General features: G+C 37.3%; 1 protein-coding gene across 2 annotated transcripts in view; it reads right to left on the bottom strand.

The window, feature by feature from the left end:
- Window positions 1-25,301, bottom strand: part of SHQ1 (SHQ1, H/ACA ribonucleoprotein assembly factor) — a 103,761-nt gene that overhangs the window by 67,900 nt on the left and 10,560 nt on the right. The window contains exons 5-9 of one of the 2 annotated variants that reach the window (XM_003780325.5): window positions 19,820-19,932; window positions 11,622-11,749; window positions 4,727-4,881; window positions 2,847-2,900; window positions 160-283 (exon numbers count right to left, since the gene is read on the bottom strand). In XM_003780325.5, the coding sequence (XP_003780373.3) occupies window positions 160-283; window positions 2,847-2,900; window positions 4,727-4,881; window positions 11,622-11,749; window positions 19,820-19,932 (574 nt within the window). The remainder of the gene's footprint in view (window positions 1-159; window positions 284-2,846; window positions 2,901-4,726; window positions 4,882-11,621; window positions 11,750-19,819; window positions 19,933-25,301) is intronic. The other variant, XM_054551887.2, reaches the window with a different exon arrangement.

The raw sequence follows: 25,301 nt of genomic DNA, 5'->3' as shown, positions 1-25,301 counted from the left end.
ATATCTTATACACAGGAATTTTATACTTTAAAAGTGGTTGGATTCACTTTTCATAACTTATTTATATACAGAAAAAAGCAAAAATCATTATTATATCTTCACAGACTAAAAACTTACAACTTTTTCCCTCCCAAATTTGCAAGTACAATAATATCTTACCCAGTTGCAATATCTTTATAGTGTCCCTGTAGGCCTTCATCACCAGCTTGAAATGGCGATAGAGTGGGTAACACAACACCCTTCTTCCAAAAGACACCATGATATCATGAACGTTAGTCCAAGTCTGTGAAGTGTCATTTTAATAAGCAGTCATTTCCACAAAATGTTACACAAACAAAAGTACACAATGAAATAGGAAGCTTTCCTCATTTAAAAGCTGTAAGTTCAGATCATTGTGAAGCCAAGTAGAAGAGAAACATAAAACCATGAAATAAGATTCTTTTTGTATACTTTACAATATAACAGAATCTTAGTTTTTGTAATTTCTCACACTATCAATACATCACAAATATCACAAGAAAGCTTTTAAATAAAGTCCTAAAGATTACAAATAAGAATCTAAAACACATGGCATTAACAAAATACAGATGCACATAAAGGACATTTTAATATAATTTACATTTCATGTTTTTGTCAGCTAAGGCTATTCAAGATGGGACAGATAAAAAATGTAGAACTCACCGGGAGCAGTGGCTCATGCCTGTAAAGCACTTTGGGACTCCAGGTGGGTGGATCAGCTGAGGTCAGGAGTTCAAGACCTGCCTGGCCAACATGGCGAAACCCCGTCTCTACTAAAAATACAAAAATTAGCCAGGTGTGGTGACAGGCACCTATAATCCCAGCTACTCAGGAGGGTGAAGCAGAGAATAGCTCGAACCTGGGAGGCAGAGGCTGCAGTGAGTCAAGATTGCGCTACTGCACTCCAGCCTGGACAATAGAGTAAGACTCCATCTCAAAAAAAAAAAAAAAAAAGGCCGGGCGCAGTGGCTCACGCCTGTAATCGCAGCACTTCGGGAGGCCGACGGGCAGATCACAAGGCCAGGAGATTAAGATCATCCTGGCTAACACGGTGAAACCCCGTCTCTACTAAAAATACAAAATTAGCTGGGCGTGGTGGCGGGTGCCTGTAGTCCCAGCTACTCAGGAGGATGAGGCAGGAGAATGGCGTGAACCCAGGAGGCGGAGCTTGCAGTGAGCCAAGATCGCGCCACTGCACTCTAGCCTGGGTGACAGAGCAAGACTCCGCCTCAAAAAAAAAAAAAAAAAAAAATACATAGAACTCTTTAGTAAAGTATGTTCAGTTTCCTCTCCTCTTTTTCTTTTTTTTTTTTTTGCACTGGACATGGGTAATACAAGACATTTACTTGAATAATTTGCTTTTGCTTATCAAACTGATTTCTAGGAAAAAAGGTGTTTCATCTTGAATGGTATCAAACTGATAACATTAGCAATTCAAAACTTACTAAAAACACTAGACAACAGAAAATTTCCACAAAATTCTTTTTTGATAAACAAAGTATAAAAAATGTAAACCATACGTAAAACTTAAAATTAAAACCAAGGGAGAAAGATAATTTACATGTACATTAATCCTTAAAACTATGAGAAATCTGATTAAGAACACTTAGTATTTGACATAATTTAAAGAGAATTAGGAACTTAAAAATCATAAATAGGTGAATTTTCATGTAGATTTTTAATAACTATACTACAAAATGATCCAGTCACCAACTACTTTCAACATATTAATAAATGCTAACACAGAAACCAATTCCTCTATTATATGCTGATCATGGCAACATGAGGAACTCCAATGAAGCCTAGAGAGCAGCACTTTTCGTCTTCAATATGCATACAAACTCTCTAGAGATCTTGCTACAAATTCTGGTTCTGATTCAGTGAGTGTGAGGTGGGACTGAAATTCTGTCTTTCTAATGAGCTCCCAGCTGAAGCTGCTGGTCAGGTTGTTGGTCCTTGAATCATTTTTGGAGTAGTAAGATTGTATATGAAGTAAGTGTTTCAGTTCCTGTTTACATCTTACCTATTATTTCAACAAAGTGACGTCAATGAAACAACCTTGATTTTACAACTTAAAAAATACTGGTTGTTTTAACTGATGATATAATCTTGATACTTTTTTAAAGTTTCTGCTCTTAATTACTGTTTCGATGCACAAGTTTGTTAAAAACTCACAAATTTAAAGATATTATCTTCGGTATTTTTGGTGAGACCTGCACAACTATTTTTCAGAAAACAGAAACAATTATTACTATACTAAGTTATCAAATGTAACCAGACTATTATTTGAATTGTACGACCTAAGAGATTTAAGCTATATGATCTAAGTTTCCTCACCTGTAAAACCTGCAATACTTACCTCACAGACATGTTGAGAATAGGTGAAGTTTTTTTTACATATACACATATATATAAAAAATCATATAAAAAACATTATTTTTCGTGTGTGTGTGTGTGTGTGTGTGTGTGTGTGTTTCTTAGCATAGACCCTGACGGTCACTTATCACCTAGGTTTGCTTCCATCTTTGAGTTTCAAGCGCCAATACATGCCAACTTACAAACACACCTCTCACTCTGCCCCCACATTCTTTCCCAACAAACCATGTCTCCATCCTCTCTCCAAAGTGTGTTTCCCTCCTCCAGCTTCCAAAATACTCTACCTGGTTCATTATCAGAATTTTATTAAAAAGATGGAAAACAAACTTGTACAACAGAGCTTCTACTTTTAAAAATTCAAGGAATTGCTTGAATTACCCCAAATGATGTAAAAACAACAAAAATAACTTCCTGAACAACAAACTCTAAACAATTGCAACTGGAAATCATACCTCAAACCAGCATAGTGTTGGACTTAGTTTCCTGATATTCCATGCAGATTCAACCTTTATTTGTTTTGGAGAAAAGAGTACCATCACATTAGAGGTAAAGTCATTTAAATAGACCAAACAAATCCATTTATTCAACCAGTGTCTGAGGATCAGTGACATACGAGAACTAAGAAGTGTTCACAACTATAGAGAAATAATTATTTTGCTGATGCAGAGACTATCAGTGGGAAGTTTCTGTTTACTTTCCTTGGGATTTTTGAAAATAAAACTTTTCTACTGATAAGAGTACGAGAACACAAGAGCAAATAACCAGGGGTTTTGAAACTAAAAGTTAAAGCAAAGTAATCCCTGCTCAATTTCTGTCCTTTTTCCACTAAGTTACATGCCTCCCAAACAATCCATAAATAATCTATCAAAGGAATCAAAGATAATGTTGAAGTATTACCCGTGGCACTTAAGAAGCTGCTAGAAAATTTGATCTTTCAGAGAATGCTGGTGAGAATAAGTACATTCTAGAGAAGGTCTCAAGTTGTAAGACTTCATGATTTCAAATACACAAATACAAGAACAAAAAATGGTAAATTTTTTCAAATATACCTAAACACTCATCTTTTCAAGATTTACTATGAAGCATTTTTTGGTCAAAGAAAACATTTTCTCCAATTACAGTATCTTTAAAAGATGAGTGAAAACCAAAAGTATTTTCAGATATATTATGCCCTTAACACACTCAATTAATAGTCATCTTGGAGTCAGACACAAACGTCAAGAGTCACCCTATAAATTTTCAGAATCATGACAACAAAAAAAATTGGTACATAGAAAATTCTAACTCTAATACCATCCTAGTGCTATAATGTCAAGTGAAAAAAGCAAGTTAAATAGTATATACGTTAGGACCTAAGGTAAATACACACAATATAGACACACGTGCACACTGAAAGAAGACTGGAAATAGATGCATCGCCATGTAACAGCGGTTATATTTCTGATGACTAAAATTACAGGAAATCTTAATTATTTTCTTCATGTGTATATTTTCCTTTATATGTGAATTATTTGTGTAATTCAAAAAAGGAAAGCTATGTTCAGATCAAAAATAACCTTTTGAGCAAGGACAATTATAAACAGCTGCAGGGCCACACCAACTAGAAAGGCTGTTTTTTTTGGTTTCCAGCCTTTTTAAATATACAATCAATGGTACAGGTGAAAAGGAAGTTTAGCTCTTCATTTACAAAATCAAATATGGTTTAAGAAGAGATACAGCAAAGTCTATATTATTTTTTAATAGATTAAGAAATAATTTACAAAAGGATTTACTTTTATAATATGATCCCTTTAAACAGCAAAAAAAGATACAATTCAGGTTTTTAAAAATCTGATTTACATATAATTTTTCAGAGTACATGTACTCTATGAATTGAGGGACACTTGCAGGTAAATACTAAGATTTCTTTATTTGGTAAAATGCCATATTTTGCATCTGCTGACTTCTGGCTGAGAGAAAGAATATAAATGGGTATGGCAGTTTACCCCCTTGCCAATGTGAAGTGTCATGTGACAGAGCACTTCTCTGGCCTAAAAGAGATGAGAGCTCAGAGTAGCCTTCCTCTCTACTCTCAGTTTCACTCCCTTAAACTTCCCTACTCTGCTATTTTTGCAGAGACTAATGCCAAGGGAAAAGTGAAAAAGACCAACTAAGCAATGTATGATTGCGTGTGGGTACCCACCACCACCACCACACACATGCAACTCTGCTGGGGGCATCCCCTGAATAACTAATCACCACCAGTTCTACTCTAGACAAGAAAGACTGATGCTTTAATGCAGTTTACTCAGCACAGTCATCTATGGCAACATGCACACATACACGCACTTACATTCTTCTCTCCTTCAGTGACACGGGTTTCATAGCAATATGCCAGAAGGATATCAATCAAACTGTAGTACACTTGACGACAGGCTCTCTTGTCCAGCAGATAAGATTTATTGACAAATTTTCGTAGCTGATATTTCTCTTCTTCAGAAAAAGACACTAGAAGAAAACGCATTTAAAAATTAGATGTTTCATTCAGTTTTGTAAAACCCCCAATGTGGAAGATTTGTCAAAATTAGAACTTTGATTATAGAAACTGAAATAAAAGTTCTTTCTACTTAACTATGGATATATAAATAACTTAAGTAGACTTCATAGTTTTAGTAAGAGCTATGAGTCTGCTCAAATCCTAATAGGGCTGAATAAAGTAGATTTTTCTAAATAATACCTATTCCTTAATTCCTGACCCTCCCTTTTTTGCTACACTGTTCTGTACTTAAAGCATCTGAATGCCAGTTACTGACTTTAAAATTAAGATAATACATTTTGACAACAGAAAGTGCTAAATAAAACACACTGAAAATATTAATTATCCATTTTGAAAGTTCTATACCAAGAAATAGGAATATTCCCAGATATTAATCAATTAAAATTGTTAAATTTAAATTAAATTAAATTAGATTAAATTTCAATTCAAATTAATCCATTAAAATCTCATATTGTTTACCATATAAATCAAGTTTTACATATGACCACATCACATACATTAGAATTGTGGGAAGAGACTGTTTCTTTACAACACAGTTCCTTTTTCCTTTTCTTCTTTTGCTTGGCACCCTCACTCCACCTGAATATTCGTCAACGGCCTCTCACACACTGAAAATCTAGTATATATCATTCCATAGTTTTCTCTACAGACGTGTAATCATATACAGACACACAAGCATACCTACTAGGGAGTTTATACTTCCTACGCCCTCCCTCAACCCAAATAACGAGGTCATTTTTCTCCATCTAGCCCTTCTCACTCAATAATACCTCTGGCAAGTCCCTAAAAGTCAAAAAATTAGTGTGTAACTAATTTTTGTAAAGGAGTATAATATTCCAAAACGTACCATGCTCTATCCAACCACTCCCCCTACTGATGGGCACTCACTTTGCTTCTAGTTTTCTGCCACTGCTAATAATGCTGCAATAAATATCCTTATCCTATGTCCTTGGATATTAGAGGTTTTATCTCCATAAAGTAGACTCTCGAGACTGGATTGACTGGGTTAAAAAGTATCTGTTTTAGAAAGATACTTTACTTAAAGGCTACAATAACTCTCCTTTCCCACAGTCATGAATAGAAGTTCCTCTTCCTACACATACCTCCCACCTCCCCCTGGCAAGAAATGTAATAGCTTTTTTACAATCATTTCCAGGTTAATAAATTGAGTATAGTAGGCAGAATTCTAAGATGACCTCCAATGAGTCATATCAGTATGTGGGGATGGAGCTTGTGACTTGCTTCTGTACAACAGAATACGGCCAAAGCAATGGGACAGTCATTTCCATGATTACATTCCATTATTAGCAGACCAAAGCCAGGGACTCGCCTGCTAGTTTTGAAGAAATAAGATGTCACATGGTGAAGTGAGAGAGTCTGTGAGAGGCTATGTGGCAGGGACCTGTAGAGGCCTCTAAGATCTAAGAGTGGCCCCCAACTAACAGCCAGCAACAAAGTAGGGGCCTCAGTTCTGTATCTGCAAGGAACTAAATTCTGCCAACAATCATGTGAGATTGGAAGAAGACCTTGAGCTCCAGGAAAGAACACAGCCTCCAACATCTGTTTTTAAAAAAAAATAAGATGGATATCTTTGGGTACAGCCTTGCAAGACCTTACACAGTGGACCCAGCTAAGCCTGGCCCAACTTCTGACTCACGGAAACTGAGATCATGAACGTACACTGTGTGAAGCTTGTGATAATTTGTTACGCAGCAAGAGAAAACTGAAACAGTGACTTATCATTGTTATTTCACTTAGTATTTCTCCAACTGCTCAACTTTAAGCACTAGTTCCTCGGTTTGTAGGCAATCTGGATTTGCACTCTTATGAGTGACCCATTCGAATGTGTTTTGTCCAGTTTTTTTCTATTGGATGGCTTGTCTTGTCAAATTAAGAATCCTGTATATTATAGATACAAACCCTAATCATCTTTCCAAAGCTACCATATCTCTACTGACTTTGTTTATGGTACCTTTTGCCACTGAAACATTTATTTTTCATGTAGTCAAATATGTCCATTTTTTTTTTAAGACAAGATTCTGGATTTATAGCTTTAGTTAAGGTTTCCCCAATCCTTGAATTGTACATGAAGTCTCTTTAAGATTAAATTTATTATCCATTAAGTGGAGGTACAGCACCATAAATAAAGGTCCTCATCCTGGTCTTCATATTGAGTAGGCTGAGGAAAAAGAGGAAGAGGAAGGGTTGGTTTTGCTATCTCAGGGGTGGCAGAGGCAAAAGAAAATCCCCATATAAGCAGACCTACGCATTTCAAACATGTTTTGTTCAAGGGTCAACTGTATTTAATTTAAAATTTACTGGATTTAATTAATAAGACAGATAAACTGAGTGTTGATTGCCTCATTGGAGGACACATCTGAAGATTCCTTAATTTAAATAAAAGCTCTCAGTTCATTTTAAGCAATTTGATTTAAGGAAACGGCATGAAGGAATATACTCACTGCAGGAAGAAAGCATACCTGACAAAATATTTTATGACTCCTTGTATTTAGCAAGAAGGTTAGAGACAGTATTCCCTTAGGTATGGTTTTTGAGATGTTCATTAATTTAGCTAATGGGAAAATGCCAGGTGTTCGTGATATCTGACTAGAGAAAAGTCTTTATATCCTAGTTGACTAATAAAGACCCCTGTTCCCACATAATTCTCAATCACAAAGTAAGCATGCCCAGAAACTATTTAGCAACATGTCAACTCTCTACATATTTCTGCCTTCATTTTTAAGTAATCATACCTATCGATGTTTAACCATTTATAAAAGTTGACCTAGGCAATGTAGGTTCTGACGTTACATTATCCACATGTAAGTGTTTCTACATTAGTCATTTTCAATAACTGTGCACAGAAGAAAAACCTACTTGAATTATTCTTCTGAATTCTTGGATACTAGGAGCTGCTAGACTTTCCCTAAAACACTTCCACCTTTTACTGAGCATTTATAAGTTCCACTGTGGCCTATTTCATTAATAATACACAAATGCATTTACATTCTGAAATTCAAGCAAAGAGATCAGAGATGATAAATAACAATAACAACAAACCAGGAAATCACTAGAGAAACCAAAAGTCTGAGCTCCCTAAGGCCTTTTTTACTAGAGCTGTAAATCATATCACCCAAAGGGGAACTTGGGGGAAGTTTGCACACAATCAAGTCTAACCTAGCAGCAGTACTGGAAATAACTACAGATGCAGTGCCAACAATGCTTGGATGATTGCCACCATGAGTAACATTTGTCAAGCATTTGTATGACTTAGCTAAACTACAAAGCAGCTTTGCTATATAGTTCACAATGTTTTGGCTAATTATACTTTTAAAAATAATCTCCAGTGAAACAAAAGTCAGCTGAACTCTCAATACATTTGAGGAGGAAACTGGTGCCCTAGCATTGAAGCAAATGGCTGAGGACCACCTCCCAACATCAAAAATCCCACCAATATGTCTGAAGGCTGCAAAGGGACTATCAAAATGAAAGATGTCTGCAAGGTAGTCACTTTTCTCTTCCAAATATTTTCTAATTTTGTTACTTTTAAATCCTCCCTTCCTCTCTAAATCCCCCTCCCAAACATCCCTCTTATCTGGGTCAACAATTAAATCACAAAGGATCTCAATGCTCTCAGAGTAACGCACATCTGTCTATTACATCGTACATTCACTGGAACCAGATCAAGGGAACCAGAAAAAATTGTGCTGCATTCAAACCTTCAGCCTAAATGGGTAGCTCTGCAGTGCTACAACTTTCAAAGTTGACACTGACAGTTATCTCTACAAACACTGAAGGGCTCACTGGTGCCAAACAGGATGTCCCTGCTAGGAAGTTCATTGACTATAAATGTTATGTGGTGTCATAACAAGCAATAACGTGCCAAGACTCTGGAGCTTCAGATTAACCACTGAAAGACAACATGGGAAATGCGGTGAGTTCATCCTCATGAAATCAGAGCTCAGGGGAAGCACAGCGTTTAACACTTCCATTTACAAGCCTTTGGGGAGGAAAATCTGGATCACTACAAAGCTGGAGAAAAGTCTCCCTGTTGTAACTCAGGGCTGTGATGAAAATGACAAGAATTACAACCAAGGGAGAAAAAGAGGGAGCAAAGTTCACCACCTAAGGCTTATCTGGAATTCAAAGCAATCTAGGTTAATATTTTATGATACAGAATGAATCAAAGGTACACCCCTCACCTGCACTGTTGTATCTGCCTGGCGACACCTGATGAGGAGGTGTTAAACAGACAACAGCCCACGCTATGACACAAAGAGGAAGAAGGCCAGAGAGGCAAAGAACAAAGAGGAAGAGGAGAAAAGGTACAGCAGCATGCACCATAGGTAAGCAGAAAACTGTGATGTTTATTTCTTGGTTTATTTCTTTTCCCCCATATTTTATCCTGGCTCAACACACTTCAATTTATTCCTCCAATTCTGAGTGCCCCAAATATTTGAACCAGAATTTTTTAAATGAGAGAGAAATCTTGTTAACAAGCAACTTTCCCTTAAAGCTTTCTAAATGTATAAAAATTGTAATTTCACAGAGAAACCATCCAACTCCTGGCTCTCCTGTGACTGATTTTACTCTACGATAATAATTTCTAACATTTACAGGATTTTAAATACATCGTTTCATTCAATCTCAGGACAACTCTGAGGTAGGTACAGCATTTCCACAGCAACCCAAAGGTGCAAGATCATATCGCGAGCATGTGGTGGAACAAGAAGTCCAACCCCAAGCCTACATTTAGTTTATATCTTATACTTGGTATTATTAGAAAAGACACTCTGTTCGACACAAAGCTCAAGTTCTTCTACCTTATATCACATGTCCTTGCTATTTTTAAAGGTGGTTTTTAGAATGAATCACCATAATGGCTTTGCAGACTATGACTGTTCCTGATGCACCAGCCTGGCTATCAGCCATAGGTCAGATGCAGGGTCAGGAGGGCAGGTGGTTAAAAGGACTGAGTGGCTTGATCTCCTGCTAAAATTACACAGAGAAGACTAAGAGCATTGCTGACACAGAAAACTGGACTGAGAACAAGCTACAGTTTATCAAAGTAGAGCAAGTTAGAATTTAAATCAAAGGGAACGCCTTCTCTTGATTTTTAGGGCAACTAGCTCACCCTGGTGGACAGAAAACTCAACTATGTAACCATCAGTTTTCTCCCACACCACCTCATTAAAATATTGTGCTAAAATTAGGGAAACTGACTCAAACCAGTTGATACACTTGATGATTTAAGTTTGTTCAAACTTCATGACCAGATCTACCTAGCACGTACAATTAACTATCTATATTGTGTTAGCAATCCTATACCTGAAAATTTGTCTATATATACATAATGTGAGAAGTTTCTGAAAGCTGCTTAAACTCAAATATAAAAGTCAGGATTTGTTGAAAATGACAATAAATCTATAACAAGAGTCACTATAATGAGCTTCTGTTATGCAATAAAGTTAATCCTCTATTTTCTAAAATATTATAGCAGCAATTTTTTGATCTGGTAGAACTCACCTAAACTTTAATAAAACTTAACCATAAAAACATTTATTACAATATTTATAGATATTTACTGAGTACCTTTATATAACAGGCACTATACTAGACACTGAAAAAATAGCAGATAACAGGCTATTGCATTGATATGCAGAAAATAAAAAACTATGATGCATTAGAGACCCTGTAGCTACTTCAGAATGAATGGTCAAAGAAGGCCACTATATATATTATTCGCAACTGCAGAAAACAGGAAGTCACCCAAATGTCCACCAGTAGTAAACAGCCCAAATATCCATCAATCATGAAAAAAATATCCAACAGGATACTATGTAATCATGAAAAGCTTCAGGTAGATCTCTACATACTAATATGGAAGATGTGCAACACACACTACAAATTGAAAACAAGGTACGAACCGGGTATACGTGAGTCTATGTGTAGACATTTCTTAAAGCAACTGTTTAGATGTGGGAATATATATTTTTAAAATATCCCCAAAATTGCTAATAGTGATTACTTCTGGGAAGAAGAACTTGGGGTGGGAAGAGTCTATATTCCATTTAATACTCTTCAGAATGTACATATATGTGTATTCTTTCCATTTAAACATTGAAATTTTATTTTTAATATGTAAATAAAAGCCAAATCAGTGTGACAGAAAACATGGGTGCTCTCTTCTTGATCTGTCTGCAAATGTTATATTTCTAATGTATAGTCTTAATATATCAATGCTACACTGCACTTAGAGAAGCTGGTAATAACATGTCCATCTAGGTCTTTTCCCACCTGGGTCTTCCCCCCGCCCCCCTTACTAATACTCAGATGTCCTTACCAAAGAAGAATGTTCATACGTCTTAAGCAGGTTATTGAGAAACTACAAATGTCCTGTGTGATAATATCCCTAAATTTAGGTTTTAAAAAATAATTAATTGTAAAAGAACTCCAATGAGTCTAAAGGAAAATATACTTCAAAAGAATTTTCCAACACAAATAAGCCTAATTATTTAGTGGCATTTTCCAGTCAGGGGCAAAGAAGTCATTTCCAAAATTAGCAATTCAAACTCATATTTTAACATTATAAGGCAATTACAACTATATGCTTAATAATATGGAAGGCAGTAAACGTGGTACACCATGAGATTTTAAAATGAAACAAATTAGCCGAATTTGAGTTTCTTACCTAATGTAGCATGATTTTCTTGCTCCTGACTCTTTTCCAAAAAGGCCGTCATTTTTGAATATTTGTCAGTCCACCAAGGATTATACTTCAAAATCTGTTCAATCGCCTCGTCTTCAAAAAAGTCAGCTCTAGGAAAAAACATTGAAAGAACTTACTATACAGGATTTCACTGGCTTTTACTTTTTAACATTCTATCTTAACTCATATTTGTACTAGAAATACAGATTTTTAATTCAAAGTACATTTCAAGGAAAGACTGAACATTACATTTACTTTCTTTGTAGTCACTAACCACAAACATAAGTTATTTACCATAAAACAAAAGTAAGTATCTGACTAAGGGATATATAACATTTCTGATCTCTTTTTTTTTTTTTTTAACTTTTTTTAAAAGAGATGGGTCTCACTCTGTCATTCAGGCTAGAGTACAGTAGTAACATGATCACAGCTCACTGCAGCCTCAAACTCCTGGGGTCAAGCAATCCTGTCTCAGCCTCTCAAGTAGCTATGACTACAGGCACATGCTACTGTGCCTGGCTAATTTCTATTTTTTTATAGAAACGGGGTCTTGCTTCCTTGCCCAGACAGGTCTTAAACTCTCGGCCTCAAGTGATCCTCCCACCGCAGCCTCCCAAAGTGTGATGGGATTACAGGCTTGACCCACTGTGTCCAACCTCTGATCTCTTTAAATAGAAGGTACGTAGAAGACTGGTCCTACCCTGAAGTCCCATCCCATATTCGATGATGTGAAATGAAGCAAATCTGAAGACACACTGGACTGAAATCTGGCACTTGTGCTAGGTATGCAAGTACCACAGACTTTAGTAAAATTTCAATAAAGGAAAAAATTTTTGAACTCAACCAGCAAAGAAAAACAAGCAGATGAGTAGGAAATTCAGGATACTACATTTCCACAAAGAGGCTAAAAGGGGCTATACACACACACACACACACACACACACACACACACCATTTTTGGTATGTGCACTCATATTTTCTACCAAGATACAATCTATTTTATTAAGATACTAATTTTAAAGTTCCTTAAACTACTGAAGAAGATAAAAGCAACATTTGTAGAGAACAGAAAGCTAATTTTCCTGCACTCTATATTCCTGTTTTAACTAGAAAAATAACAGCCACATTCAAAATACACCTCTCACTCTTGGAGGACACTTATTCAGAAATGATTCTATCTTGCATTCAAAGTTGGAAATTGGTATTCTTGGTAAAAACATTAACAAAGTATAACTCATGGGGAAAATTTTATTTATATTTTACTTAACTAGAAACTCAAGGAATTGGTTGCTTTGATACACTGAATTTTCTAACTGGTAGTTTTACAACCTTATAGTTGTAAACTATAACCTTATATCAGTTTCTAACTGATAGTTTTACACAGCCTTCCCTTTCAACTGAGATACTGAAATCATTTAAAAATTAGAAAGATCACAGACAACTTACGGAGTTCTTTGTATGTTCCAGGCACTGCACTAAAAGCTTTGCATCCATTATTTCCTTGAATCCTCACACCATCACTATAGGCATGAGGTACTATCAATACCCTCATTTTACAAAGGTAGAAACTGAGGCTCAGAAAAGTTTTGTATCTTGGCCAAGTTCAGAGAACAAGTAAAAACCGTAGCTAGGATGTAGACATACTGAACTCTTACTTCAGACTCCAAGCTCTTAACAAACATAAATATTCCATTTTTATATATGAGGAAATAAAGTACATATTAGACAAAACTGAACAGCTAATATCTTGAAATAGGAATTCTCAATAACAATTTCCAACAGGTGCACAGACATATGAGACTAGGACAAAATAGCTGTTTCATAAACTAATCCTGCTAAGCCTATTTTCTTATTAGCTATCTCTTTCTCCTTAACGTGAAGGAACTCTTTTGAACTGAAGTTCTACTATAAACTCATCCACAAATCAGAACGTGAGCTTTTTTCTAGGAAATGAATTTCAAAGGGATAAACAATAACAATAAATGGCTAAAACGCTAAATAAGTCATTCATTCAACAGAAAGTACTGACATTGTGCCATGTTCCATGATCCATGTTAGGCACTGGAGTTGCATTGCTGACAAGACACAGACAGTCCTGGCCCTCACACAACTTAAAATCCCATGGGAGAGTCAAGCAATTACAATATAGCAAAATGCTATGACATATCAGCAGTACAAGATTCTAGGGCAAAATAAATTAGAATGACAGGCAAGGACCCTGGAGGATATAATATCTAAACCAACAGTTGAATGATAATGAACAGTTAACCAGATGAAGAGGGGTGGGACAGAGTATTCCGTAATGAAAAACTGGTTGGCGAAGGCTAGAAAACAAGAACGCACATTTAAGGGAAAAAAAGTTGAAAGAAGCTGAACATAATATAGTGGCAACCACCTTGTAGGCCATGTTTAAAAAATCTCAAAGATTATCCCTACCAACTAAACACTTAAAAGCTTTTTACATAGGGGAATGACATTAGCATGGTTTAGAAACATCACTCTTATTACAGCCTGGAAAATGATTTAAAGGGAGAAACCTAGAGAAGCAGACATAATGGTGGCCTAGAATAAGAGAGTGGCAGTGGACACGGAGCAAAGTGGATGAATCTGACCTATATGTAGATGACAGAACCCTCAGGATGCAGGGAATGAAGAGCTCGAGGAGTGAAAAATGACACTGAGAATTCTGGTCTCCACAACTCAGTGGACAACAGTGTCCTTCGTTGAGACAGGGACATAGGAGGGAAGCTAACAGACATGAGTGAGAAATAACAACTCCTGCTTGGGATAGGTTGAGTTTGACATGCCTTTTTTTAGGATTTGCAAACAGACCCATCCAATAGGTAGGTGGACATACAAGACTGATGCTCAAGACAGAGATATGAGAGTCACAAGCATTTAAACCAAGAAGAGGATAAAATTGCCCAGGAAGAACTGGCACAGTGAGAGAAAAGGGCCTTGGACACCACAGCATGGAGGACACCAAACGCAAGAGTAGAGGAGCCTATCTGAAAAGATGCTGTTTTCCTCCCCAAGGGACCATGATGAAGAGAAAAAGAAAACTGGCTTGGTAACATGGTATTTCTACTACCTCCATTCCCCTCCCCACCAAAAACACCTCCAAAACGTTTGATCGTTTTGAGTAAAATTTCACTAATACAGTCCTAGTAATTTGAACCGTGGTCTATGCTTGACATTGTCCATGAATTAAGAGTTTCATGAACAAGCGCTGACGGTGACTAATGTTTTACTTTTCATAATAAATTACTTTCAAGTTTTGTTTGTCTGTTTTTTCATTTGAGATCTCAATTTTTTTTCAAGCCTTTTTTTTTTTTTTTTTTTTTTTCGAGACAGAGTCTCACTCTGTCGCCCAGGCTGGAGTGCAGTGGCGCAATCTCGGCTCACTGCAAGCTCCACCTCCTGGGTTCACGTCATTCTCCTGCCTCAGCCTCCTGAGTAGCAGGGACTACAGGTACCCGCCACCACGCCCGGCCAATTTTTTTGTATTTTTAGTAGAGATGGGGTTTCACCGTGTTAGCCAGGATGGTCTTGATCTCCTGACCTCGTGATCCACCCACCTCGGCCTCCCAAAGTGCTGGGATTACAGGCGTGAGCCACCACGCCCGGCCTTTTTCAAGACTTTTAAGGTCACTAATTGAACAAGCATTCACTGAATGCCCTCTACGTGCATCATCAGAAAGATGAAGATGAAGATCTGTAAAACTCACTTCTGCCCTTAAGGACTCCACAATTTAATGAGAACCATGTATACAAATACAGAACATTATAAAACAATGTGGTAAAAACAAGACAAACTGTAACAGGGGAGCACTGAGGTGGGCTTCCTAAGCCAGTCTAACAGGGCGAGTGCATGGAAGAAACAATGAGCCTAGTCTGAAGAGATAAGCAACCACTATTCAGGCAATGTGGGGTCAGGGGAAATAAATGGCAAAGGGATACCATGATAAAAGGAAATACATGAGAAGCAGTGTGGGCTAGGCGTGGTGGCTCACGTCTGTAATCCCAACACTTTGGGAGGCCGAGGCAGGTGGATCACTTGAGGTCAGGAGTTCGAGACAGCCTGGCCAACATAGTGAAACCCCGTCTCTATTAAAAACACACAAGTTAGCTGGGCATGGTGGTGCACACCTGTAATCTAAGCTACTCAGGAGGCTGAGGCAGGAGAATCTCTTGAACCCGGGAGGCAGAGGCTGTGGTGAGCCAAGATCACACCACTGCACTCCAGCCTGGCCAACAGAGCAAGACTCTGTCTCAAAAAGAAAGAGAGAAAAGCCATGTGGTACAGGTGGGGAAATGCAAACATTCATTATTGCTGCGGTGTAAAACGTGAGCAGGGAGTGACAAAAGTGAAGCTACAGAGGTAGGCAGGGTCCAGATTACAAAGAAATTGCAATGACACACAAAGCAGTTAGGTACTTTAAGCAGGAAAGCACCAAGGACAGAGTTAAGCAGATTTTCATTTTCAGTGCGTAAGACATCATACTAATGGTTCATGGTTGATGGATCTGAAGAAGTCCAGACTAGAAGCAGGGATGCCAGTTAGGCAGTTAGTGAGTGCTGCACTAAACCAGACACAGATGAGGGCCAGAAATTGATGCAGTGAAAAAAAAAAAAAATACTACAGAGATAAATGGTACAACTTCAGGATTGATTGAATGTGTGGGATAAGAAAGAAGGCAAAGATGAATCCCCGCTTTCCAACCTGGGTGACTAGAGTGAAAAATGGGGCATCAACCAAGTTAGAAAATTCACAAAGACTTTAGAGGTAAAAGGATGAGTTCAATTTTGGACATGTTGAACAGAGGAGCCAAGTCAGTGGGATGCCCAGTCACCTCTCTTCAATATGCTTCTTCTTCATAGCACTTAATTACAATAAAACCCCTTTAATATGCTTCTTCTTCATAGCACTTAATTACAATAAAAATAGTGTCTACTTCCTCCACTACAATGGAAGCCCCATGGACAACACAGAGCTTGAGATCTTGCCATATGCACCACGGTGTCCTTGGTATCTGACACTGCTTAGCATGTAGTTCATTCAGACAAATATTTGTTGAACAAATAAATACATAAATGAAAGAAGGGATACATAAAATTGTATTCTAATGCTTTTTCTCAAGTTCTGTGTTTTGAATTGAGAGCCACCTCAGAAGCAGGTGATCTTGCTCCCAGCCTTCCAATTACTATTTGTTGTCCTAATATCTACTCAATAAACCCAAGAACTTAATTAATATACCATCTTTTTTCACAAGTTTAGAGTAATGAAAAATTATCACAATTTAAAATGGTACAACAAATGGTATAAGATCATTTTTGTCCCTTTTCTTATCTCACAGATGTTCAGAATACTGACTAAATTCTTGTGTTTTCTCCCAAAGAAACAGGCAAGATTTTATGAACTGGTTAATGTAAAATGTATGCCAACAATTAAAAAACCATTTGGGAAGAAGAAAACCAAACACTCTCAGCAAGAGAAATATGAATACTTGGCTATAATAATAAGCAATAATAATACTTGGCTATAATATAAGAAATGCTTCAAGATGCTGTCAACATATTTTAGTGTAAAAATAATACCCCAAAGGAATTACAAATAAGAAATGAATAAAAAACAATAAACATTTATGGATCATCTATTATATGCCTAGCACTATAGTGGGCTGCAAAACATGCCAAAAAAAAAAAAAAAACAGATTATACCAAAATAACATCCAGATTTTACAATAAAAGACTTTTAAATAACAATCTAAAATCATATATGTGCCTTTGAAATGTATAAATTTTTCTTTACAATCAACTGACTTCACTGTGTTCTGCTTAGGCTGAAATTAAAATTCGTTTTCCTAAAGCCCCCCAAATCCTGACAACATGAGGAAACACTATGACTTGTAAAGACAAGTCAAACAACTTACAAATAGGTAATATTATGCTAATATTATATACATTATTGATTATGCTAATATTATATACATTATGTATTACATGTGTATATTACAATGTATTATCTGCATGGTGATAGTAATTTAAAGTGAGCCTTTTTTTTCTCCACTCTTTTAACCACTAACAACAACAACAAAAAAAGCACTGAGCTAAAAAAAATTTTAATTAAAAATTTAAAAGAATTTTAGGTGCATTTCATTTAATATTAATACATTTGGGTGAGTCAGGTAATATTATGCTAATATTATATACATTGTGTATTACATGTGTATATTACAATGTATTATCTGCATGGTAGATAGTAATTTAAAGTGAGCCTTTTTTTCTCTGCTGTTTTAACCACTAACAACAAGAAAAAAAAGCACTGAGCTAAAAAAAAAGAATTTTTAAATAAAAATTTAAAAGAATTTTAGTTGCATTTCATTTAATATTAATACATTCGGGTGAGTCAGTCAGCTAATATAAATAGTGAGTAGTAAGTAACACAAAAATTACACTGAGCCAAAGTCTTACTGCTATCAGAAAAGTCACAAAGAATCTTTACCTCATGACTCCCACTCTCCTCACTTAGCCCATAACTAAATTTAAACCATTCCTGTAAGAACTGTTCTTTGAGAAGTGGAAAGAATATTTCATGCATAGTATTAAAGAAAATGAGCTTCTGGATAAAGACACACAGAAGATGGAGAAAAATAAGGGCTGCTTATAATATCACATTGCTAACTATAAATTCCAATTTCCTAATTCTCTCAGGCCATACTTATTCTTCTAGTTTTAGAAGAGAAGAGATAGGCAGTTCTTCTAATTAAGCTCCCTCCCACTTGAAATTTCAGTCTTGTAAAGCTTATTCTGTTTTTATGCTAGCCTTAGAAATTTGCTGACAATGAAATTTCCACTTTAAATATTCAGCATGATTTTAAATGGGTTTCTTCAAATTACTCTTCAGTGGACCTTTAAAACCACAATTGGAGAGATAAAGGTAATTAGAAACAGCAATGTAAATGGAGTTGAATCTCTCAGATGTCCTCCAAAATGTAACATACCCTGCTCTTACCCAGTTTCCCTTAGAATGTTGAACAGTTCAACCATTTACCATTACACATCACTCATTCCATTTGCACATCACAAGATATATCCCTGCCATTCCAATTAGTATCCTACTGTGTCACAGGAGATAGAATGTTAATCACAAGAGCTACAGCAGTTAAACTGAAATAGTGTACATGAAAAGGATATACAAAATGACAAATGGAGAGACTCTTTTCAAGTCTTGGCCAAGCCACTTAGTAGTAGTGTGACCTTGAGCAAGTCCCTTAAACTCCTCTCCTCATCTGTTGTGAAAACTGAATAATCACATGAGTGCACTTTATAACCTGCAGGTACTATACCAATATAAGGAGATATGATGATTATAGCTACATATTTAACAGTTTAGAAAATCTTGACCCAGAATTAATAATTAAGGTCTACATCAACATAAAACCCCCTCATTCTCCATGCATCCTAGTAGAGCCACATGTCCAAGAGAGGTCAAGTGACAATCCTTGGAAGAAATGCTGCTATCCTGGCCAGTGGGAGGTATCACAATCTCTCAAGTCATCATGTACCTATCTGTTAATTAGATAAGTTCTTTATGCAAATTTAAGCCTGATGGAGATACATTATAGCCAAAAACACAATTAATGCCAGTGGGAAATACAGCAAAACTTCAAATTAGATTCTATTTATTCTCTACCACAAAGAATAATTATTTGTTCATTGGAAACATATCACTGATAACAAGGACTAGTGGATGAAAGTATTAGGAAGATCCTGGGATCAGCCAAGAAATGTGGTACAGGTACATTTAAATTCTTAAAGAAACTGAAACATATTTTCATTTATGCATACCATTAATCACATCCAAAAGTCTACGTAAAAGGAGTGTAATAGTCTCATGAATTATTACATTTTTAAGCCTGGCGAGAAAAAAACTAAAAAGTATGTTAGAAGAGTTCTCTGTTGCTAAGATGAACAACTTGAGATATAAGAGGCAACATCTTACAAAGATTACAGAGGTACAACCGTTGTAGGTTAATTCAAATGTCCATTAAGGTCTTCAGTCATCAATAATTTCTGGAATCCAAAATGCACATCCCTAGCAGAGTTTAAAAGACACTCAAAAATTTTAAAATAAATGTCAAGTAAATTATTTAATCCTCAAAAATCCCATTACTCACAGATAATGATCAGGATCAAACTTGGCCAGCTCAGCGGCTAGGCGCTTCTGTCTTCGTTCAGCTGCAGAGGTGAAATCTGGATCCTTAACATCAATAACATCACTCAATTCATCCTGAGGACACCCAGAAAAGAAAGAATAATTGCTATCTCCTATTTTTAGCATTTAAAACTCAAATTTTGTACAAAATGCCAAAGAACAGGAATAACCTAACTGATCAGTAAACCATGACATCATCTGTGACATTTAGATTCAAATCCAATAAATATTTAAGCACCTACTACTTGGTAGGGCCTGTGAGATCCTTCTCATAAATTATCTCATTTAATCCTTACAACAAACAAGCTGACTGACAGATATTAAGGCTATAAAAGTTTAACATAAAAAATAGAATGGAATAAACCCCTACAAGTAGGCAGGAACATTTAACTCAACATCCATTTCCCCATTTACACCTAGAGATTGGAAAGTTATTAAACGTAGAGTGGCTGATTTTCAGACATCTACACAGTCTCTTCTTTTTTCCTATAGTCTAGCTCAGCTGGTCTAAAGAAGCATTACCATACAGATTGAATATCCCTTATATGAAATGCTTGGGAACAGAGTGTTTTGGATCTTGAATATTTCTAAATTTTGGAATACTTGCATTATACCAGTTAAGCAGCCCTATTCCAATAATCCCAAATGCGAAATGCTCCAAAGAGTATTTCCTTTGAGTGCCATGTTTGTGCTCAAAAAGTTTTGGATTTTGGACCATTTCAGATTTCAGATCCTGTAAAAGACTACATACAAGCTGGGTGTGGTGGCTCACTCCTGTAATCCCAGCACTTTGGGAGGCCAAGATGGGCAGACTGTTTGAGCCCAGGAGTTCGAACCATCCTGGGCAACATGGAGAAACCCCATCTCTACAAAAAATACAAAAATTAGCCAGGCGTGGTGGCTCACGCTTGTAGTCCCAGCTACTCGGGAGGCTGAGGTGGGGGGATGGCTTGAGCCCAGGAGATGGAGGCTGCAGTGAGCCAAGATCAAGCCACTGCACTCCAGCCTGGGCGACAGAGCCAGGCTCTATCAGAGATAGATAGATAGATAGATTAGATTAGATAGATTAGATAGATAGATAGATAGATAGATAGACAGACAGATAGATAGATAGACAGACAGATAGATAGATAGATAGATAGATAGAATTTTTATGGGCAATTTTGATGCACAGTATATGACTTTCCATTGAAAAATGTAAAAGTCGAATCCTAAGAATCAGTTTTCCTGTCATTGCCTTTGCCTAGATGCATACATACTGATACGGAACATGTTTCCCAAGCCAAATCCTACAGAATAAACGGACATTAGGAAAACTGCCTAGGATGCCATATGGTCTTTATTCTTTTCATCAGAATTGCGAAGCAAAGAAACCTTATACAATGTGAAATACTCCTAAAACTATGTCTTTTTTTCTTTCTTCTGTCTCACTACTCATGCTACCAACCACAAGTGAGAAGTACAGAAACTAGAAGATGCTTAAAGAATATTAGCTGAAAAGAAATCAAGGGAAATAACTTAGAGAGTTGAGAAAGCAAACTGTTAAGACATTTACAAACAGACTTATAGGCTGGTGCCTAACAGGCAGGTATAAAAGTTGATGGTGTAATGCAAAAACCACTGCAACAAACGTGAGCAATGCTGAATCAGTTAGAGATAGGATAGAGCCTCTCCAAAGAATCAAAATTTCCATATAATAATTTTAAAATTCACTCATCCCTATCACAATCCATTTAGCTTAAGCAGTATCAATAATATTTCATCTAAGCACATACTAATATAATAAAGAGGGTCCAGAGACCTTTTTAGAAGTCACCGGAACAGGCTGGGCCCAGTGGCTCATGCCTGTAATCCCAGCACTTTGGGAGGCCAAGGCGGGCAGATCACCTGAGGTCAGGAGTTCAAGACCAGTCTGGCCAACATGGCGAAACCCCATCTCTACTAAAAAACACAAAAATTAGCCAGGTGTGGTGGCGTGCACCTGTAATCCCAGCTACTCAGGAGGCTGAGGCAGGAGAATTCTTTGAACCCAGAAAGTGGAGGTTGCAGTGAGATGAGATCGTGCCACTGCACTCCAGCTTGGGCAATAGAGCAAGACTCCGTCTCAAAAAAAATAAAAGAAGAAGTCGTCACTGGAACATCCAGAACATCTTAATGTTGTCAAGTACAAACATTCTGGGCAAAAACCAGATTACTGGCTGTCTCCAAACTTAGAAAAATTTACATTCCAAAAGTTCCTTTGCAATTTACTTTTTGGAGAATTAGAATATATTATACTATATCCTATTGAAATACTATTATGTAGTATTTTCCTTTGAGTGTCATGCTGGTGCTCAAAAAAGTTCTGGATCTACATCTCAGTTCCAGTGTAATCATGCAGACTCTCTGAACCTCAGCTTTCTTACTGTCAAGTCCAGTAACATCTCTATCACAGCACTAGGTATTAGTTTCCTCTTTGCTTCCTGTGCTATAACAAACTTGCACAAACTTGGGCTTAACACAATGCACATTTATTATCTTACATTTCTGGAAGTCAGAAGGCCAAAATCAGTCTCCCTGAGCTAAAATCAAGGGCTGCACTCCTTTCTAGAGGTTCTAGGAGAGACTGTTTGTCCATTCCATCTTAGAAGCTGTCCTCATTCCTTGGTTTGCAGCCCCACATCATAATACCATTCCTCCATCAGCTTCTTTTTTTTTTTTTTTTTGAGACAGAGTATCCAGGATACTCTCCCCATCTCAACATCTTCCACATAACCAAATCTGCAAAATACCTTTTGCAACATAATGTAACATATTCTGGGGAGAAGCACAAGGACATTTTTTTGGGGAAGGGGACAGTTTTCTGTACTACAGGCTGTTGTGAGGATTAAATGAGATAATACAAGTAAGGAACAAGCAGAGGCCTCAATACATTCAATAATGTCAGTCTCCTTTCTCTCTGTCTCCCTCTTCCACTGCTGCTCCCTGTTACCCACTGGCAAACTCCCTACTGAGTACAAAGCCTCCCCTCCACCTCTACTTCCTCACTTGCTAATAGCAATTTTAAAACACAGACTTACATGTTCTGCTTCATTATTTCACCTTGACCAGAAATAAAGTCATAAATGGGGTATAACCTGTGAGTCTCTGTAGATAACTCTACATTTCAGAGGGTAAATGGACTGACATAACCCCAGAAATTTAAAAACTCTAACTGCGCTGAGAGTAGCCCCAGATTGTGAGCACAGCTCTGCACAATCTAGCCCATCTCGTTGTTCTTCAACCCCATGTTCACCATCCTCTTCTGGCTCAAATACGCTCAAGCCACTCACTGTTCTTTCCATTTCTAGATAACGTCAATCAATTCCAATCCTGAGCCTCTGCACTTACAGTATCCTTCTCATCATTGAGAACTCTGCAAATGTCACCTTCTCAAAGGAGTCTTCTCTGGGCATCCTAGCCAAAGTAATACCCCCAGTCTTTCACCTCACCCCATCCTTTCCCTTTACCTGTAACTATCTGTCATTATCCTGTTTACTTGTTATGTGTTTACATAATTACTGTCCATCTCCTCACTAGAATGTTCTCTGAGGGTAGAGATCTCATCTATCATCTTCTTCACTGTATCCCCATCACTGTGCCTGGTGTCCAATATTAAATCATCTATTCTGCAAATAGTGCTAGAGGGCCTGCTATGGAGTAGAAACTGTTCTGGGTGTCAAAGTGGAAATCCAGTAATAAACACACAGGCCAGGTCTCTACTCTCATGGGAAGGAGAACTGACCAATAAGAAAGCAGCTCTTGGCCGGGCATGGTGGCTCATGCCTGTAATCCCAGCACTTTGGGAGGCCGAGGCAGGCAGATCATGAGGTCAGGAGATCAAGACCATCCTGACTAACACGGTGAAACCCCGTCTCTACTAAAAATACAAAAAATTAGCCGGTTGTGGTGGCAGGCACCTGTAGTCCCAGCTACTTGGGAGGCTGAGGCAAGAGAATGGGGTGAACCCGGGAGGCAGAGCTTGCAGTGAGCCAAGATCACACCACTGCACTCCAGCCTGGGCAACAAAGCAAGACTCCGTCTCAAGAAAAAAAAAAAGCAGCTCTTTTTCCTCTCTCCTCCTCCCCCTGGCCTCCAGATTCAGGGCCTCCACTATAGTCATGCAACATGTGCACAGCAGAACATGAGTGTTCAGAGCAGTGCAAGCCCCACCCAGGATTGTTCTATGCACAGTCACATGCAGCAGCCCTGTTCAAGCTGGACTCTAAAAAAAGAAACAGAAACAAACTAAAAGCAAAGGTAGCTTGCGGTTTAGAAGTAGAAGGCATTAATCAATCAAAGGGAAGAAAGAGGATGAGAAGTGTTCAACTACAGCAGGAAAAAAAAGGTTCCTTTTTCTTTCAAACAACTGCTATAGCCACTAGTTATCAGAGCTATTTAAAGATAGACATTGCCAAGAAAAGGTCAGGTAGGATTTAAATTAAGTTTATGGAAGTTTAGGCATAGGTTAGGCAGAGACAATCCAGAAAGAAAATAAAGAACAATGAACACATCTGGCTAGTGGGTCTCGCAGAAACAATGGCCTCAGGTCCCCGTGTAGCCAAAAGAAGGACAGGGCCAGCAAGCCTGGCGTCCTGCAGCGCTGGCAGCAGCAGTCCCAGGAGCTTGCTGGGTTGGCGCCCAGAGACTCTAGGATTGTTGCTGCTGGCAGCCACCACTGCCAGAAGCTTGTTGTGAAGTCCTGACTTTGAGCAGCTAGGGCAGTTTTCCAAAGGCACCCTGGTGGCTGGCAGCAATTTCAGAAAGGAAAAAAGACTGGGGGTAGGAAGAATATATCTCTGTGTATGCGGACTGGAGGGAGGAATGTTCAAAGAGAATTTGTTTCAGCAAAAATATTTTATTTTCTTATTATCAGTATAAAATATAGATGTTTACAAGCAAATCCTGTCTAAAAAGCTGGAGGCAAAAAAATATGAAAGACCTCTGTAAAGGGCTAAATTATTCAATGAAGAAAAGATCCCTGAGTGTTGAAATTATGAATAACTTTTTACTTTCTTCTTTGTATTATATTTTTATAATAAATATGTATTGCTTTTATTTTTAGAAACAAAAAAGCCATTTTTCATCTACGGGGGAGGAAAAAGCTGTAAAAATACTTGTATGAGTAGTCAATGAAGCTGTATGGACATCTCTTCATCTACAAGCAGAACTAGAAAAAATAAACTTGTGAGAAAATACTATTTGAGAAAATGGTAAGTTTTCAAAATCATTTTAAATTAGAAAAGATGTTCTAAAATCTCTTATTTGTGATCATCATTTCAGTTTCTTCTAGCTGCTTTACTCATAGAAATAGGGTCATATTATTAACCTTATGTGATCACTCAGTTTTGAATCACTTGTTATGGCTGCCATAAACAGCAGCTGTGAATAAAGAAGAACTCTACAAGTAATTAACCAATTATGCA

The sequence above is a fragment of the Pongo abelii genome, chromosome 2, assembly GCF_028885655.2.
Source record: "Pongo abelii isolate AG06213 chromosome 2, NHGRI_mPonAbe1-v2.0_pri, whole genome shotgun sequence".
NCBI lineage: Eukaryota > Metazoa > Chordata > Mammalia > Primates > Hominidae > Pongo > Pongo abelii.
The sequence above is the reverse complement of the archived record's forward strand: the minus strand, read 5'-3'. Positions and strand labels throughout refer to the sequence as shown.